Genomic DNA, 19,425 nt, shown 5'->3' on the forward strand with positions numbered 1-19,425 from the left:
TTAACCCAGCTGAGGGACATGAGGATGGCTAGGTAAAGAGGCAGTAACCTTCTATTTAACTTTAGAATACAATACCGTTTTGTTAAAGATTCTGGAGCCAGGCTGCTTGGTTTCAAACCCCCCGCCATCAGTCATCTCTTGGTCAAGTTCCTGAACCTCTCCAGAGCTTCAGTTTTCTCATCTGTAAGATAGTTAAATAGATTACCCACCTCGTAAGATTATTGTGGCAATTAAATCAGTTTGAAAAATACCTGGCACATAGTAAATGCTCAATTTGTTAATTCTTATATTGTTGTTGGTGGTGGTGCTTTTGTTGTTGTTATTATTATTACATTATTACTCTCCCGGATACGATTTCAGGGCACCAGATGGCAGAAACACTGGGTTTTTTTTAATAATTTCAGCAGTGGAAAAACAAGAATAGTCCCCTGTACAGTGGCGATTCCCACTTACTGGACGAGTTCAAAAAGTCACTGATAATGACTTAGAGTTATTGTAGAGAAGATTCCTCCTCCAAGGCGTATGTAGATTTGCCATCTCTTAAACCCCTGGGCACCCATTGTGAAGAAAGTTAAGGCCAGGCCCTTGGGCAGCAGGGGCAGTTGGCCAGTGATGCAATAACTTCCACCGACCGCCAGGGAGCAGCAGAGCTCGACCCGGGGTTGCTTCATCCACAGAAAAGAATTTTTAATTCCTTCTAGGTGTTCTGTCTTGGCTGTGTGCGTGGTCCACCAATCCCCGTGCACACGGCTGCAGTAATCCCGCCCATTATTGACTATCCAACCAATCAACGAGTGTTCTGCTTGGGGCCGGACCAGAACGCTCCGACGGTCACTGGGAGCCGGGAGTTGGGTGTTCTAGCCCCGCCCCCAGGCGGCTCGGCCAATCCCCTGAGGCGGAGCAGGACGACACCCAGGATATGTCCCGAAGACCACGTGGCTCCAGGAGGCGCCAGTGCTAGGTAGGTGGAAGGTTACCGGGCCCGGGGGCGGAGCGGGACGGGCCGGCCTCGCCCCCGGTGACCCGCTGTTCTGTGCCCTCCGTCAGCCATGGGCGTGCAGCCCCCCAACTTCTCATGGGTGCTCCCCGGCCGGCTGGCGGGGCTGGCCCTGCCCCGGCTCCCCGCCCACTACCAGTTCCTGCTGGACCAGGGTGTGCGGCACCTGGTGTCACTGACGGAGCGCGGGCCCCCGCACAGCGACAGCTGCCCCGGCCTCACCCTGCACCGACTGCGCATCCCAGACTTCTGCTCGCCGGGCCCAGAGCAGATAGACCGCTTCGTGAAGATTGTCGACGAGGCCAACGCCAGGGGAGAGGTCAGAGGGCGGGGTTAGCGCCGGGAGGGAGGGACTTGGGAGGGGTCAGCGGGGACACGCGGAGCTGGGGAGGGCGGGGCCAGGAATAACTTAGCTGGGTTCCGGGAGAAAGACTGGAGGAAGAGGGTGGGGCCAGGAGACCATCTCAACCAGAACAGAAAGCCAAAGCGGGGCGGAGGCGGGGGGAGGGGGGCGGAGGAGGGCGGGGCGGGGGGGGGCAAGGGGGAGGAGTATGAAGAGGGCCCAGCACTGTGAATTGGGCTCGAGGAAAGGCAACGAAGAACCAGCTGATGTTGTGGGTTGAGAAGGAGAAAGGGTGAACATACTTGGGAGAGATGGGGGTTGAAGTCAGGGGGTACTGAGCAGTCTCCAGAGCAAGGTTCTGTCCAAATGTAATGGAGCTACATTTTAAAAAGGTAAACAAGAAGCAGGAGAAATTCATCTTGATAATATAATTTAACCCAGTAACTCCAAAATATCATTTCAACATATAAGCAATATAAAATAAATTCTTAACCAGATATTTATATTCTTCATTGTCCTACATCTTTAAAACCTGGTTGTATTTTACAAGTGAGGGTCAGGAGAGTGTTGGGAGGGCGTTGAGCTCCTCCCCACCCAGCTCCCCCTTCGCAGGCGGTGGGAGTGCACTGTGCCCTGGGCTTTGGCCGCACGGGTACCATGCTGGCTTGTTACCTGGTGAAGGAGCGGGGCCTGGCTGCAGGGGACGCCATCGCTGAGATCCGGCGCCTTCGACCCGGCTCCATCGAGACGTATGAGCAAGAGAAGGCAGTCTTCCAGTTCTACCAGCGAAGGAAATAAGGGACCTCAGCACTCTTCTGCCAGGCCCCCCGCGGCCCTGACCTGTGTATTAGATGGGGCCAGAGATGCGGAAGTGAACTCAAAGTGCTAAGCCCTCCAGCGGTCAAAAGACAGATGTAGCCCTTCCCTGCAGGCAGGTCCTGGTAGGAGGATGGCTGGAGCAGCACCAATGTGGGGTGTCCCTCTGCCACTGCCTTGAATAAATAAAGAACCAGCTCACATTGCATAGCACTTTAAGTTTACAAAGTGCTCCTACACTTTGTGACTTTTTTTGCGCCTCACAATAGCCCCATAATAAAGGGAAGGCAGAAGGGCCATCCCTTCTTTGGATGAGGCGGCCAAGGCTCAGGAAGGCGCAAGGTTACACTTCCGGGAAGTGGAAGTATGGGCTAGGACTACAGCACACATTTTCAGCCTTTTAAAGTTGCTGAAACTCTTATGTATCTATCTCTAATAATACTTGATGTGTCTTCTGGGGAGCTGGTCAATGAAAAGGAAACAAATCCCTGGCAGCCCAAGGTCTCTGATGCTCGCAGGCCAGGAGGGCCCCTGTGGACACAGCCCCTCAGTCCAGGCCCGCATGCCCCACGTGTGTCATCCCTTTAGCCCTCTTACGACAGAGAAGGCCTGGATGCTGTGCTCCCAGATAATCACTGTCTCCATCTCCCAGGGGCTGGGTGCCTTTCCCCAGCCTCAGGCTGCTCCGCTCACCTGTGACCTCCAGCCCATTATGCTGCCCCACAGCATGAGGCTGAGGAATGCCAGAACCCAGCCTCTCTGGGCAGGTATGCAGAGGATATTTGATGATTAAATGAAGACATTCAGGGCTTCGAACCTTGGCCATGTTTCTCAGATGTTACCTTCACTTCCCCATTGGATGCCATGCTACCAGCACCACCACCACACCTGCAGCTTCGAGAGATAGGATGAATGGGATAGACTAGCCAGGTGGACTCTTTTTGCTATAACTCCTGCCCGAATTCCTGTCCGCTCTTCTGTAATGGCAGGCCAGGATGGATAAGGTAGGAATTCATCATGAAATGTGTACTGAGTGCCTGTATACCAGGCTTTGTTAGATGCAGAGGCCCTCCAGCTGAAGGGGACATGATTCACAGCCTTCTGGAGGCGGGGAGCCCGACAGAGTCCAACCACATAGAATAGGTACCATGGCAGACATGCATTCCACATCCAATGAAGACATGGAGGGAGGAGGCAAGGGTCCCCCTGCAGACCCCAGCCTTTGTAGCCCAGGCCACCACCAGCTCCAGGCCACCCACTCCTCACTGCATCTTCCTTCCTCTGTCGCCCACCCAACTCAACCCCCCTCCGACCCTCTTAGACAAAAGGAGTATGAGCCAGAGTCTTGCCAATCTAGCAGCGAGAGAAAGACTGTAAAGTGCCCTCGCCGCCCCCGCCTCCTTTCCTCTGTGTGTCGAATCTGGATAATCAGTTCCTTCATTCTGTTCCCTTGGTCCCCACCCAGTTTACCCAGGTGAGGACATCTCTCAAAGAGAAGAACCTACAGTTCCAAGCATTCAGGCTAAAACAGAGGAGTGAGAAGTAGCAGAAGAGGGGAAGCGCTGAAGCCCTTACCCTCTGCTCATCAAAGTCCCCTCTGCCCTGCCCTCCCACCCACTCCTCCCACAACAGCATGACCCATTCTGTTTCCTGATGCAAACCAGAGCATCTTCCAGAGGAGTATTTTGATGTGTATGTGTGTGTGTGTGTGTGTGTGTGTGTGTGTGTGTGTGTGTTTGTGTGTACACGCGAAGGTGGTGGGTCAGGAAGGGTATGAACAGCCCACTTCCTGGATCCCTTCCCTCCAATTACCAGGATGCGGGGAGAGAAGAGGCAGGCTTGAAGCTGTACCCCGGAGTTCTGTCTCTGATCCCAACCCGCTGGGGTCACACAACCGTTCCTCACGTTGTCTGACCCTCCATTGCTATCTTAACTCCATCCCCCCACATCCTCTGCCCTGCAGGAGAGGAACCTGCCCTTCTCTTTCTCCCAACCCTCTTTCAAAGGAGAGGAAAAATTTTTCTAACTCCATTAAAACCCTGTGTGCAGCCTCCATCCCCATAATTTCAGCAGGTCTCCTCTGCCTCAAGAGTTCCTCAGGGAAATAAACATACAATTATGTGCTTAAGGAAATTGGTTTGTTTGGGGGTTTTTTTTGCGGTACGCGGGCCTCTCACTGTTGTGGCCTCTCCCGTTGCGGAGCACAGGCTCCGGACACACAGGCTCAGCGGCCATGGCTCAGGGGCCCAGCCGCTCCACGGCATGTGGGACCTTCCCGGACCGGGGCACGACCCCGCTTCCCCTGCATCGGCAGGTGGACTCTCAACCACTGCGCCACCAGGGAAGCCCAGGAAATTGGTTTTTAAATAAGTAAGAGTTGACTTGAAATGAAAAACTCTGCGCTTGGCCTTCCATCTACCTTGAGAGATTAACCTGAGTCTCTCTTTGGGCTCATCCCCACCCCACCCCCAATTTTTGCCTTTGCACCACACCCTCTTCTGTATATGGCCACCAAAGAGGGATTGCAGACTAGCTGTGACCCTTCCCCATTCTACCCCACACTGAGATGACAGGTGAGAGGAACAAGCCGCTTCCATTGACAAAGAACCTCCGCATCGCATCAGACCAGGCTTGCTCAACGCCAGCACTACTGACACTAGGGTCTGGGTAGCTCTGCTGTGGGGGCCATTCTGTGCTCTGTAAGGTAGTTAGCGGGATCCCTGACATCTACCCATTAGATGCCAGTAGCATACCCCCCCCAAAAAAATGTGACAACCAAAAGTGTCCCCGGACATTGCCAGACGTCCCCTGGGAGGACAAAATCGGCCCCAGTTGAAAACCACTTCATCAGACCAACAAGCGCCACGTGCGACCATAGGCTTTCATTTCCTATGGGAGTAGAGGTGGGAGCATACGTGGGGATTTCTCCTGTGGACGCACACATCCTCATAGGGGAGAAAGGGCCAATCGAACCCCATCACACACCGTTACCTTTTCACGCAGTGTCTGGTACCTGTCCCCAGTCCCTCTCCTCTCCCCAGGCTGGGTTTCCAAGAGGGTGATAGACACCATTAACTTTCTACACGAAGGAGGGCTTTATTCTCAGTGAGCTGCTGGTCGGCATAGCTGTAATGTCAGCTTCCAGCCCCGTGTTTTTAAAGTTTCATTCATGTTTATTCTCTGACATGTGACCTGAGTTCCCTGCTGAATAGAGGCTTTTCTGTGTGGAAAACATCTCCCTTATCACTTGGGTTCTGCCCTCATCACCTCTTGGGTCCCTCTCCCAGAAAACTGTTCTGATGCAGAAGCAACTGGAGTCAGGATAGGAGGAGCCCTTCTTTGAGACCATTCCTCCCCGGCCTGGTTCCCCACCTCCACTTCAGCGGCAGCACACCTGGACTGGGGTCCGCTTGCTCTCTGGGCTGCAAGCTCCCTGACTGCCTCCCGGGCCACGTGTCCCAGCACACAGCTTCCCGCTGCAGAGATAGGGCTATATCCTGCGCACTCATTGCGGCTCCTCGCACCTCTCTTGGAGCTGTGCTTTGTCATCACCCTTACAGGGCAGCTCGTCACTGGCTGAGAGGTCTGGTCCTCATGCAGACCCTCTCCATCTGTCCCCCATGATCCCCCAGATCAGGTCTTCCCAGGGCAGTGATGAACATGTCACCTGGGGCAGGGATTTGATCCCAACCATAAGCCATTTCCCAGAATGAACTGCCCTCAGCTGCCAAGCTTCACATCAAACCTGCTGTCTGTATCTTGCCGTTCTTTCTAAGAAACTAATTTGGTCTCACAGGATCGCTTTGTCACAAAACAGTATCAGTTACCACTAATGCATTTCATGCTTTGCTGTGACTGTACTTTGCTTGCGTATATCATCATTTATGAAGTGCCTACCATATAGCAGGTGTTTTACATACATTGCACTGTATCGATTTATCCTTAGAGTCACTCTGCAAGTCAAGTATTTTCCTCTTTGTGCAGATGAAGGGACTGAGGTTTAGAGACCAGTAACTTGCCCAGCACCTCATACTTGCAGTGTAGGAGCTTCCTACGCTTGTAGTAAAGGAGCTGGGATCAAACCCAAGTGGTGACTCCAGACTCATTCTCCTTCCGCCAGACATCGCACCTGCCAAGACCTCCCCCTAGTTCCAGTTACACGGGGGTCTGTCTTCATGATCAGAGCTTCACTTCGAGGGCCATTTTATCAGCACAGCCTCCAACATCCATTCTCTTCATCACCTTAGGAAGCCAAAGCACAACGCTGCATCTGACCCTGAAGCCGGCAGCACCTGAGTTACGTACGGGCTGCTATTTAAAATGCCGCCCAAGCATTGAAGGCCAACGTAGTAAAGCTGATTCCTTAGGGCACGTCTGTCACATCCACTAGTATCTAATTCAGAGCATGTAGATGTCCTCACCCAGCCTGACAATCTTGAGGCACATGTGACTGGCATCGAGCCCTCGAAAATGTCTTTTTATGTCTGAGGACTTACTAAACACCTTAACGTCCTTTCTGGTTGTGTTGCTGTTGTTTGAGCCCTTAATGCATGCCAGGCACTGTGCCAAGTGCTTTATAGGTATTACCTCATCGAGTCTTCAACCCTATGAGCAAGGTCTTCTTATAATGACCAGCACACAGATGAGTAAACTGAGGCCCAGAGAGTTTAAATAACACCCAAAGTTACATAGCTAGAACGGGGTTCAAACTTAGGCGTGTGTTTGAGTATAAACTGCCTTCCCTCTTGGGAACAGAAAGAAGAGAGTTCGTTGTAATTAGAAATTACATAACAGCGTCTTGTGTTCTCCAGGATCGAGGCACTTGGCTTACGGGGCCATCAGTGTGGCTCTGAGATCACACGGCTACCCCACCCCCTGCTGCTGCCCCAGGCCTCGGGAGCACCGCTCTGACTTGGGAGTGTTGGGCGGCGGGTACAGCCATCATCCCTAACAGGCTTCTGCCTCAAGCCTCCTGCACCATCAAAAATATAGGTCCCTGTGGATTTAGAAATGAGTTACATAAGTACTTCTTCCATTACTTTAACATTTTTCTCCAGCTATTAAGGATTCAAGGCACACTCTTGAGAAGGCAGCACGCTTGTCCAAGCAAGCAGAAATTTAAGAAACACTTTGGTGCCCGTCCATGCCTGAAGTTGATGACTTATTTGCAACCTTGATAACTGAGTCCTTTGTGCCAACAAATGGCTTAAATCGCTTCCACCACTCTCTCACCCAATTTTTCCCTTGACTTATTCTGTCACCATGAATATGTGATCATGAAACAGATTGGTGATGTCACCTCTGAGTTTTCATTATGTGGGATTCAGTATGGAAAACAGTTCTGGTTTTCTTTTCCCCCCAAGCTGTTATAATAAACACACCACTGTTTCTTCTTTACCAATATATATTGAGTAGTAACTGCTCCAAACCCAAGGTGGGTCATACAGGAAATAATGGGTGCAGCCATCCGGACAGGTGACACTGCTCATCTCCTCCAGTAGGTTTTCTGTGCCCTTGGGCTCACCCCAACCCCACACCAAGCAAACTCACTGATTAGCATGTTTTCTGTAGGTAGCTTTTGTGAGATCTAGCCAGGGCTGGATGCAGCCTAGGGCCATGGAATATAATGAAATAAAGTAACCACGTTGGAATCAAGCCCACAGGCAGAACCATGTCATTCTCGATCATGACCTATAGGCTCTGAGGAATCCAGTCTCTTTCATCACCTCAGTCGTTCCCCTCCCCCCACAGCCTTTGTTCTCTCTGCTCTACCTGTGTTGGGAGTCCCCAGGACCACCCTTGGTTGTGATGATTTGCTAGAGGGACTCACAGAAAAGCTGGTATCCTCTCCATTATGGTTTAATGCAATGAAAGGATACAAATTACAGTCAGCAAAGGAGAAAGGCACATGGGGCAGAGTCCAGGAGAAACCAGGTGGGAGCTTCTAGTTACGCACTCTGAGTGGAGTTGCATGGACAGTGCTTAATTCTCCCAGCAGCAATGTGTGACAACACATAAGAAATATTGCCAACCAGGGTAGTTCACCCGGGCTGTGGTGTCCAGGGTTTTTGTTGAGGGTCATCATGTATCATGTAGTCAACACCTGTATAACTGACCTTATCTCCTCAGTCTCCAGCCCCAACAGAGGTCAAACCGATATGGAAGGCCCCAAACAGCCTCAACATATAAAAACAAAGATTCAGCATGTCCCTTTGTTAGCATAGACTATCTGACCTGGCCCAAGGTCTCACATATACAAAGGCATTCTTATCAGGCAGGATATTCCAAGAGCTCAGAGATCATCTTGCAGGAACTGGTCCAGGGGCAGTCCTGAAGACCTTTGGAATGTATAAGTTTGGGGCAACCCACGCCAGCTGAATTAACCCTTTCCTGCATGTTACCAGATGCTTTGTTCTCTCTCTGCATGACAGTCTGGACCCATACTATTCCCTTTGCCTGAAATGATTTGTTCCCCAGCTCTGCCTAGCTCCCAACTTCTACCCCTACTATTGGTCTCAGTTTAACATCATTTCCTGGGGAATGGCGTCCAACCATCTCCACATATACTCATACATATTACCGAAGCATCTGTCCTTCTACTTTGCTGCCCTCTGCTCACTTATAATAATTCACGCAGTTGTTTAATTTTTCTCTTTCCTACTAGAGTCTAAGGACTGTGCCCATACCCATAGCATCCAGCACAATGCTTGGCACCTGGGTGCTCAATAAGCCTGTGGCAACTGACTAATTGACATGCCGTCACCTGCCTGGGTATCTGCACATAGATGAAGAAATGGGAAGAAAAGAATAAACTTTGGAGTTGTATAATATACTGGGGAATACATTACATGTGTACACCCCTAAGTGTGCATGCAAAGATGGACACATACGATTAGAAAAGATGCAATGTATAAATACTTAATGATGGAGTGATTAAAGACATAAGAGGAGTGCATCTGGTAGAATTCACAAAGTTGAACCTTCAGTGAGATGTGGAGGGTGTGGTCAGATAGCCTAAAGGGATATACAAATTTGGATGTTATTAAAAATACGAATGTTATACGTCAGGCCCACATAGGGAGGCTTAGAGAGAGAGACGGGCAAGATGAATGGGTGGCAGTGAGGGAGAGGGAAATATGTAGGGAGTCAGCTGGCATGGATGAGGGCAAAACCTCATCCAGTGGTAGCAGAAAACACATGGTCAGATTAAGGCAGTGAAAGGGCAGCAGAACCTCACACCAGTGGGATCGTATCTGGTTCAAAGTGTGGAGTCACCACCGACTTCTGAGCAGAAGACACGTCACTAGATTCCATTTTCCTTAAGTTACACAGTGACAGATTGACCCCATTATTTAGCAGCAGTACAGCGCTTTATGGTTTAACATTGCCAGTGAGAGACAAGGTCTTACCGTGGCTGATTTTTAAGACTTCTCAGAAGAGAAGGGTTAAGCAAGAACCTGTCCCTGCTTGCTGGAAGTTAATGACTTTAATGCTTTGCAAAAGAAAGTAAAAGGGTTGTTAAGTCAGAGGGCTCATTCTCTGGGCTTGCAGGTTATGATTTTTTAATGCTTTTCAAATGGGAAAGGATCTCACGTGCGTGTCATCCCTACATGCTAGAAATATGGGCCTTTCCAACGGCAGCTGGCAGTGGCTCCTGCACACCCACTGTTCTGGCTGATCCACTGGTGTCACATTTTACATCTTGGGCTGTTGATCCAATTCAAAGGCCTACAGGGGTGGTGACTCCCGGTGCTACATTCAGCCCAGCAGCCCAGTATTTTTCCCTATTGTCCCAAGGCCAAGGGGTACCCTGTGAGTTCAAACTTTCCTCCTCAGTTGCACCCCTGCTCCCCAGCCCTCTCTCCCATTACATCTATCCCCTTACCTCTGAACTTGTCTTCTTTTCTCCAAATAGTGGTCAATTTGTCAAATACAGAGGAGCCAAGCAGACCAAATGGCATATTCTCCTGTAAGTGGAGGGCATGGTGTGTGCGCAGGAGGGGTAGTGCCAGGGACGCCAAAGACAGCTCCCACCACGGGAACATGCAGGGTCCTCAGAGGCGTCAAGGCTGCTACAACTGCCAGAGCACCCTGGGTCCCAGGCTCTCCTGGATGGCACTCTCCAGCTGGAGACCTGGAGAATAACAGACCCACGTGGGCGCCCAGAGAGCCCTCTCCCACCCCTCACAGGAGGCTTCAGAGCTCAAGGTGGGACTGGGTGGGGAGGGTGCCCTGGGTCTCCAACGTTGCTCTTCAGTCCCGAGGTCCTGGATCTGGCACGTGTATTCAAAACCTTCCAGGACAGGAAGGAGGCTGGAAATACGTGGAGAGGTCCAGACCCATTCAGGAGTCAGGCTGCCCCCTTGAGAGATTAAGAGTGACCCTCAACCCACCCCAGCCTACTTCTGCTAATCTGATAAACTGGAAGCCACAAAGGAAGTCAATTGATGGGGGAAGTCAGAAAGGAATTAGGGCAATGCAAATTAGCACAAGAAGATATGATTTGATATACATCAGCTGGGACGCACATATACACCAAATCTCAAGATACCAAGGTTGGCGAAGCTAAGGGGAAATGAAAACTCTCAAATTTGCTGGGGGATGTATAAAATGGAACAATAGTCTTAGAGAGTAATATGCCAAGCTCACCTGAAAATTCAGCCACTTCACTTTTATATGTATGTTCTGGGCAAAGTCTGCATGTGAGCAACCTAGAAACGTGTATGAGGCTGTTCATTTATTCATTAACTCAACACAAGTTTACTGAGCAACTTCTTTGTGCCAGGCATACTTCTAGGGACTCAAAAGTAAGCATGAACAAAACAAAAATCTCTTGTGAAGTGTGTATGCAGCATTGCTTAAATAACCAAAAGCTGAAAACAACCTAAAAATATATTGTTAGGAGAACAGATAAACACTGAACCAGATAGACAGGCATCAAGGTAGATTTATCTTGGAAACAATGTTGTGTGCATAGGAAAGAAACCTGCAGGAGTATTAGGTACAGAATAGCATTTGTGTAAATAAAAACAAACAAAACTATACATTGTTTATGGATACATACGTTATACAAATAAATGGTTTGGATATCAACCAAACTCAGGATCTTAACTGCCACCTGGAAGGCAGGGAGGTGAAAGAATAGGAGAATTTCAAGTGTAACTGGAATGTTTTGTTTCTTAAAAAGAAAACATATGAAGCAAACATATAGGTTAAAATGTTAGCATTCTATATTTTGCATGTTAAGCATACAGATGTTTCTTTTAGCAACCTAGGTCCTTTTTTGGTTTTAATTCAAGATGGAGAAGTTTTTGTTTTGTACTGCTTTCAAATTTTGGAAAAGATTTGGAGGAGAGGAGGATTAAGGCCACATCTCCCAGCGACCCAGGAGCTGGAGGCTGCCCTAAATGCACCTCTGGGATCTCATCCTCAACAATGACTACCTGCGGGGCCAAGGGACCACGAACTAGCGAAAAGAAGAACTGCGTCCAGCAGCTCTCGGCACGGCCGCCCAGAATCACAGCGAGCTGCGCGGCGCCCCCTGGAGGCCCGTCCGAGCTCGGCATCTCTGTAGGTGAGAATAAGGAGCTCCGGAAATGCCCCCGCTGCGGTGGCAGTGGAAACTCTTCAACCGCTTTGAAGAGCAATCTGGCACTATCTAGTACGGTTGGAGAGGTAAGTACGCTATTATTCAGAAATTCCGATTTTAAGGTTTCACCTTAGAGAAACTCTCAAATATGTGTCCAGGGAGACGTGTACAGATGTTCTTTGCAGCAGTGTTTATGATGGTCAAAAATTGAAAATGGCACCGTTATCTATCTTGAGGAGAATAAATCAAATTAGATGTACGTATCCAGTGAAATACTATGCCACCGTGGACATGACAGCCAGAGCCACCTGTGTGAGTGTGGATCCATCCATCTCACAAAGCATGCTGAGGAACTGGGTGAGTTACAGAATCCTCCCACAATAAAACTACTGGCATAAAATGTAACTATGCAAACAATGCTATGTATTGTTGATGGATACACACACATGTAAGGAAAGTATAAAAACAACATGGGAATAACAAATACCAAACTCAGGAGTTACTTCTGGGAAAGAAGGGAGGAAAATAGAATTGGGAAGGAATCCAGAGGTGGGGTGTCTTCATTGTGTACTACTTTATTCCTTTAAGAAAGACAATATCTGAAGCAAATATGACATTTTAGAATTAAATAGAGCTGAGTGGTGGGTACCCAGGTGTTTCTTATGTTATCTGTTATGCATTTCTTTCTTTCTTTCTTTCTTTCTTTCTTTCTTTCTTTCTTTCTTTCTTTCTTTCTCTTGATAATCAGGTGTACTGAGGTATAATTTACATGCAATAAAATTTTACTTTTCTGAATGTTTAATATTATACACACACACACACACCACAGAGAGTGAAGGCAGAGGTGGGGTGGGGTAAGAGCCTCTGAGGCAAAGGAAACAGCAGAGGAAGGCTGCATGGAGGGAGGAGCTGTGGTCGTTAGCAGAACTGAAGGATCATCCACAGCAAGGTGAGAGAAGTGGGTGGTTTCAAAGGAAGCCGGAAAGAGAGGTAGGGCTCCCCCTGCTGGGCATTATAAAAAGGGCTGTGTTTTATTCTCAGCGCAATGGAGACATTGGAAGTTTTAAGCCAAGGAGTGTTTACGCTGGGTCTGTTTATCTTCTGTGTAGGTCATATCTCTGTGTCAAATGCATGGGAGGGCAAGAGCAGAGGTGGGGGAAAGAATTAAGAGGCTTCCACAGTAATGGAGGCAAAAGATATCAGAAGATCCACTATAATGGTGGCAGTAAAGATGGGGAGAATCAGGTGGATTCGAGATATATTTTGGAAAGGAACCAATAGAACTGGGTAATAGATTAGCTGTGAGGAATGACTCTGAAGTTTCTATCTGAGTAGCTAGTGGTGATGCTTATTGAGATGAGAAAACATGGGGAGGAGGGGAGGGACAGTGGAAACGTAGTTTGTTCCCACCAAGGAGAAGGATGAAGGATTTTATTTGGGTAAGTTAAGTCTGAGATATTTGTGAATTACCCCAGTGGAGGAGGACAGCCAACGGTTGTATATTCCGGGTCGAAGTCTACCAGAGAGGTCGGGTCAGGTCAGGATTTCGTGTTGCTGTCCACTATTTAAAGCCGTGAGACTAGGGAGACAGTGTAACCAGTGAAGAGAAGTGATGGGAAGGGGAAGGGAGGGGACCCCAGGACTGAACTCTGAGGACCCCTATGTTCAGTGTCAGGTTGAAGAGAAGGATCCAGCAAACAGACTAAGAAGGAGAGGCCAGAGAGGTAGGAGGATGATCCAGGAGAGGGGGATGAGATGGATGCCAAGAAAGAAAATTTGCTTCAAGAGGGAAGCAGCTCGACTGTTGGAAATGCTGCTGAGTAGCCAGATGACCAGAGGGCAAGGAACGGTCTTTGGGGCTGGCCACACAGGAGTCATTGTGACTGTGACAGAAGCAGGTCAGTGGTACAGTGGGGGCCGAAGCCAGATCATCGGGGACTGAGGAGTGGGTAGGGATTGCAGAAGAGGAGACGGGGAGTGTGGGCGACTCTTCTGAGAAGCTTGGCAGTAAAGGGAGGAGAAGCCTGGGTGGAAGCTGAAGGAGATGAAGAAGACAGAGGGCAAGGTTTGTTTGTTTTGAGACGATATTTGCGCATGTCCATATGCAGATGAAAAGAACCCAGTGGAGAGAGAAATTGGTGGTGGGAGGACCGCACGGAGTGAAAGCAGGGAAGACAGGAACGAGAGTGAAATCCAAGCTGCGCAGTGAATGCAGCTGAGCCGGGATCCTAACTCAGATCTGTCCGACTCCAAACACCATGCTCTTTCCCAGATACCTCATTGCCTCTTTATAGTTTTTATTTGCTCACGGGCATCCAATTCTCAGGGTCCAGTGCACTGAATCCTTTACCACCACCTTCTCTAAGTACACAAGTCAACAGTCTTCCCATTTCCATCTGGGCTCTGTGTCTATGCAGGGAACTGGAGGAGAAAATAAGCAAACTGAAGAAAATGAAATCTAACCTATCTTATGCATTCTGGTTAAATCCATGAAATAGATTATATTTGACAGTGGTAAACAGACAACCTCAAAAACCCATTTTATTGCTTTAATTATATATGCTTTTCTTCCTCAATCTCCAGGGAAGAAGGTGCCTCCTTCCATTTTCAGCCACTACTATGGAGCCATCCCCTAATTCTAAGACTGCTTTTGGTGACCACAGGCTTCTAGGCTGCCCTATCTGAACCACAGCTGAAAAAAACTTTAACATGTTACTTAGGAAAATATATGCAAGGAGGAATGTAATGGGTGTGTATACAATCAAAAGTAAGGAAACACAGATGGAATGCAGCAGTGATTCAAAGAAACACAGATTAAATGGAAGCCCCCCCACCAAAGAAATTGACGATCTCCCATTGCCAGGAAGGAAGGAATAGAGGTACTGAATTATTTGGCTAACTCAGAGACAGCCAAGCACCTTAGGTAGGGCAATCCCACCCTAAGACCCACTTATTTATGAATAAGAGAATGGAAGCGGGGGTGAGAGGACCTGAAGAAGGGCAGATCAGGTGACAATTCAGCAGCCCTCCAGCTGGTTATTACTGGGCATAAGCAGGACCAGTAAGAGGGGAGCCTCTGCTGTATCTCAGTCTCCATCCCACACATGTCTGTTGAACCAGGCACTGAATGCACAGCAAAGAACAAGACAAACTTGCCCCATGCCCTCTGAGAGCTTGCAGTCCTGTGGAGGGAATGCACACAAGAGGCGATTACAATGCCAGATGGGCGTGCTAAATGCTGAGACAGATGTATGTGCCCCTCAGCCAGCCTGGGCTGGGGGATGGGGGGTGGTCAGGAAAAAGCGTCCATAGGAATGGTTATGTAAACTGAAATCTAAGACACGACTGGGATTCAGGCAGACTGGCAGTGGGGAAATGATAAACAACAGAAATACAAAGCATGCACACATGCACGATACCAGTTATCCAAAAGGGTCATAGTATGGGAAAGTTTGGGGCAAATCAGAGTCGTGACACCCAGGTTTTTGACTTGCACAGCGGGGTGGTGAGTGGTGCTGCCAGCTAACACAGGAAACACCAGAAGAGGACCAGGTTCGAAGGCAGGGGCTGGGTTCAGTCTCGACAGTTGAGCTTATGAAGTCTCTGAGACCTCCACACAGAGCTCTCTCATAAGCAGTTTCATATCTTTCTAAAAAAAATTTTATTGGAGTGTAGTTGATCTACAATGTTGTGTTAGTTTCAGGCATACAGCAAAGTGAATCAATTATACTTATATATATATCCCCTCTTTTTAGCTTCTTTTCCCACATAGGCCATTACAGAGTATTGAGTACAGTTCCCTGTGCTATACAGTAGGTCCTTATTGGTTATATATTTTATATATAGTAGTGTTTATATGTCCATCACCATCTCCCAATGTATCCCTCCCCCAGCAGTTTCATATCTTAAATGCAAGGATATGACCTGCATTAGAATGACAAATATGGGAGTCTGCGTTAGAAGTGATCATTTAAACCATGGGCACAGATGAGACTATTGAGAGACTGTAAAGTGAACAGAGAACAGGGCCCGGGACTGGGGTCGGAAGGACTTCTTCAAAGACCCTGGAGGAGGGAGCAGAGCCTGCTGAGAGTGGGGAGGAAAACCAGGAGAGGTTTCCTGGTGTCCCAGTGTTTAGGGAAGGAGGGAGTAATCAGCAGTAACAATGTGATCATGAAATCAAACAGAGCGTGAAAAAAACCCCACCCACTGGATATGCTGGAGACATGAAGGAGGCAGAAGCCAAATTGGAGTGGGTTGAGGGGAGCAAATGGAGACTGGGGATGGCAGAATGCACGTCGGCGCTTCCCAAACCCTTTCACTTCGTGGCACATATAGAAAATTATATATTTTTTTAAAAATTTATTTTATTTATTTATTTTTGGCCGTGTTAGGTCTTCGTTGCTGCGCGAGGGCTTCCTCTAGTTGCAGCGAGCGGGGACTACTCTTCATTGTGGTGCGTGGGCTTCTCATTGCGGTGGCTTCTCTTGTTGCGGAGCACGGGCTCTAGGCACGGGGGCTTCAGTCGCAGGCTCTAGAGCGCAGGCTCAGTAGTTGCGGCACACGGGCTTAGTTGCTCTGCAGCATGTGGGACCTTCCCGGACCAGGGCTTGAACCCGTGTCCCCTGAATTGGCAGGTGGATTCTTAACCACTGCGCCACCAGGAAAGCCCTAAAAAATTATATTTAAATGGAACTTTGGGTAAGTGAGCAAGGCTGCTCCCCGCTGGAAGTGTGGCCCCACCCAGCTGCCCTGAGGGCTGAGAAGATCAATATCTTATAACACCTGTAACCATTTGAGATACACCAGTGAGCCTTAGAACACCAACTGGGAAGCGCCACCATATTCTACTCTTTGAAGTAGAGTGACTGTAAATGGGGCTTATAGTGAGTGTGGAGTCAAGAGAAGGGTTGCTGGCATGGTTTGGTTTGGTTTGGTTTGGTTTGGTTTGATTTGAAGACAAAAGAGACTTGAGCATCTTTCAGAAAGATCCAGTTGAGATGGCGTGACCCTACTCACGGGAGAGAAAAGTTCACATAGCATTGGTGGTACAAGGCTCCTGAGAAGATATAAGTGTAGACCCCAATTTCAGGTGGAAGGACGAGTGTACAAGATATTGTGTGTGCAAAAGTGTAATCCTCTCCACAATACTAGAAATCAAGGTCATTATTACCTTGTTAGAGATTTAAAATCTGAGATTAAGCGACCCCTCCCACCCCCCATCCTCCACTCAGTAGGCAGCAGAGCCAGAATTAGAACCCAACTCTTTGACTCCAGAACTCCTAACAATTATACTTTGCTGTATCTTGAAGCTCTTACTATGCTAGGCCTGGAGACACAACGATAAATTAGACATGGCTCTTGGCTTTGGGGAGATCACAAACTGGAATTAGAGAAAGACAATAAAACAAATACAATACAGTGTGATGAAATAGGATAATGGAGGCATGAAAAAAAGTGGTTTAAAAAGCACAAAGATGGGCTTCCCTGGTGACGCAGTGGTTGGGAATCCACCTGCCGATGCAGGGGACACGGGTTCGTGCCCCAGTCCGGGAAGATCCCACGTGCCGCGGAGCGGCTGGGCCCGTGAGCCATGGCCGTTGAGCCTGCGCGGCCGGAGCCTGTGCTCCGCAACAGGAGAGGCCACAACAGTGAGAGGCCCGTGTACCGCAAAAAAAAAAAAAAAAAAAAAAAAAAAAGCACAAAGACCATACTGAGTGTATGCCTGTCTCCTCCCAAGCTCCCAGGGGCACAGATGGACTGGACGTTGAGCAAGAGCTAAAAAATAAAGCTTGATGGATAAGTGGGTAGGTGGACAGAGAATGACCTTTCGGTACTAATAAAGATGCTCTCGTTAGGGCAATTGTCCATGTAGCCACAGGGGATTGCTGCAGACCTGACACAAACTTTCCCATTGGCCCTTCCAAGTTCTGTCCAGGTCTCTAGGAGGGAGAGGGAAAGAGGTTGATCAGATGCCTCATAGTACAGCCGGGCCCAGAGCTTCATTCCCAGTCTGGCTCCATCTTCACTGGACTTCTGGTCTTTACAGCTCCTGTCCTAAATTCTAGGCTTTTGATAAATTTCCTCAGTTCTCTCTTTCGAACCTAATTCAGAGAAATAATGTCAAGTCTTTCCCTAGGCCTCCAGTCCCAGCAGGCTTCATGGCTGAGTACCTTTACACAATTTACTTCACCTCTTTGGGCCTTTCCAGTACAAACTAAGGTTGAGAGGAAGGCTCTGGTAGCTCAAGCCTTCCGCACTCTTTTCCTTACAACAGTAGCTAATCATCAAGCACTTCCCACTTGCCAGTCATTATGCTAAGCTTGCAGTATTCAAGGCATCCACTAGCCACATGTAGCTATTTAAATTTATTTTTATTTTTTAATTTAATTTTTATTTTATATTGGAGTATAGTTGATTTACTAGCTATTTAAATTTAAATTAAGTAAAATTAAAAACAAAATTTCAGTTCCTCAGTCTCACTAGCCAACCACAAGTAGCGACAAGTGGCTAGTAACTACTGAACTGAACAGCCCAGAGAACATCACCACCATTGCAGAAAGTTCTAGACAGCATTGTCTAAGTGTTTCTCAAGATTTTATCTCCTTTAAACTTCCTAACACCCCTATGATGCAGGAGTAATCGTTTGTCTACTTTAGAACTAAGGATTCTGTGGTACAGAGAGGTTAAAAACTTCACCAAGCTCTCAGCATATTAGTACCCAGAGCAAGGATTTAAGCTCAGGTGGGTGGCTCTGGGGCCCACCATGCTGTCTCCACGCCCAGAGCTGCCCCTAACCCCTGCTATCTACCCTGCCCTTCCTTCTTACCTCCTAGGGGTGGGGCTGAATATTCCCATCCCCAGAAGCCATCGTCCCTTACCACTGCGCTCCTGCCAGCTCACCCTGAGGAATGAGGACCCCTGGGCTTCAAGCCCCTTCTGGCTGAGAACCCCCCCTCTGTTACCCTCCCCACTCCCTTTTAGCCCCTTATTTCCCTTAAAGTATTAGTATTATGGGTTTTAATCTCGCCAGCCCATCCCCACCTTGATTCAAGGTGAGCCTGGGTCTGGGAAGAATCCTAACCTGGGAGCAGCCCTACTTCCCTCGGGTGACCTTCGTCCCCAAGAAATTATGTGCAGCCAGTTCAGCTCAGAGAGCCAACTTCACTAACGCCTCTGAAGGTGCAACCAAATCTTACTCTGCAGGGGTACAGCGAGAAGTGGGGGAGGCTTCATGCACTCAAGCTGCCGGAACCCAGTGAAAGTGGAAGCAGCCAGGGGCCGAGGCTTCAAGGGTTCTGCCTGCAAAGCACCTCGAGTGCTTGCAAGCCAGACCATTTGTGGTTGCCCCATCTCCTACCTTAGCTGTAGCCCACGTTACCCTCTAGGCCTGCAGCTGAACAAAGTTAAAGACAACTAGAGTCAGGAGATCTGTTGGAAAGAGAACAGAGAGGAAAATGTATAAGTGTTAACATCTTGAGCTGAGCCAACAAGATATTCGATTCCTACTTTACTTCCTCGCTCCTTTTACCTCTCTCCCAATCAACTGAGTCTCAAAAGAATTGCCTGGCAGTGCCAGATTGGTTTCCCATTTCCACTGAATCAGAGAATCTCGGGCAAGAAAACTTAGAAAATTCACCCTGTCTGTTCCTGCTTTCAGCAGTAAGCACAGCAAATTCC

The 19,425-nt window shown here is 48.6% G+C and overlaps 1 protein-coding gene across 2 annotated transcripts; it reads left to right on the forward strand.

Moving 5' to 3' along the window:
* The first annotated feature begins 934 nt into the window (after positions 1-934).
* DUSP23 (dual specificity phosphatase 23) lies at positions 935-2,355 on the forward strand. 2 transcript variants are annotated; one of them, XM_065892531.1, is made up of 3 exons: positions 935-961; positions 1,048-1,316; positions 1,953-2,355. In XM_065892531.1, exons 2-3 carry the CDS (start codon positions 1,050-1,052, stop codon positions 2,136-2,138), a joined length of 453 nt encoding a protein of 150 aa, XP_065748603.1. In that variant the 5' UTR covers positions 935-961; positions 1,048-1,049; the 3' UTR covers positions 2,139-2,355. The 2 variants fall into 2 exon arrangements, with proteins under 2 accessions (XP_065748603.1, XP_065748611.1); XM_065892539.1 differs by lacking the exon at positions 935-961 and having other exon boundaries at positions 997-1,316; positions 1,953-2,182; positions 2,272-2,355.
* The last annotated feature ends 17,070 nt before the right edge of the window (positions 2,356-19,425 follow it).

Source organism: Phocoena phocoena, chromosome 1, assembly GCF_963924675.1.
Source record: "Phocoena phocoena chromosome 1, mPhoPho1.1, whole genome shotgun sequence".
Classification (NCBI taxonomy): Eukaryota; Metazoa; Chordata; class Mammalia; order Artiodactyla; family Phocoenidae; genus Phocoena; species Phocoena phocoena.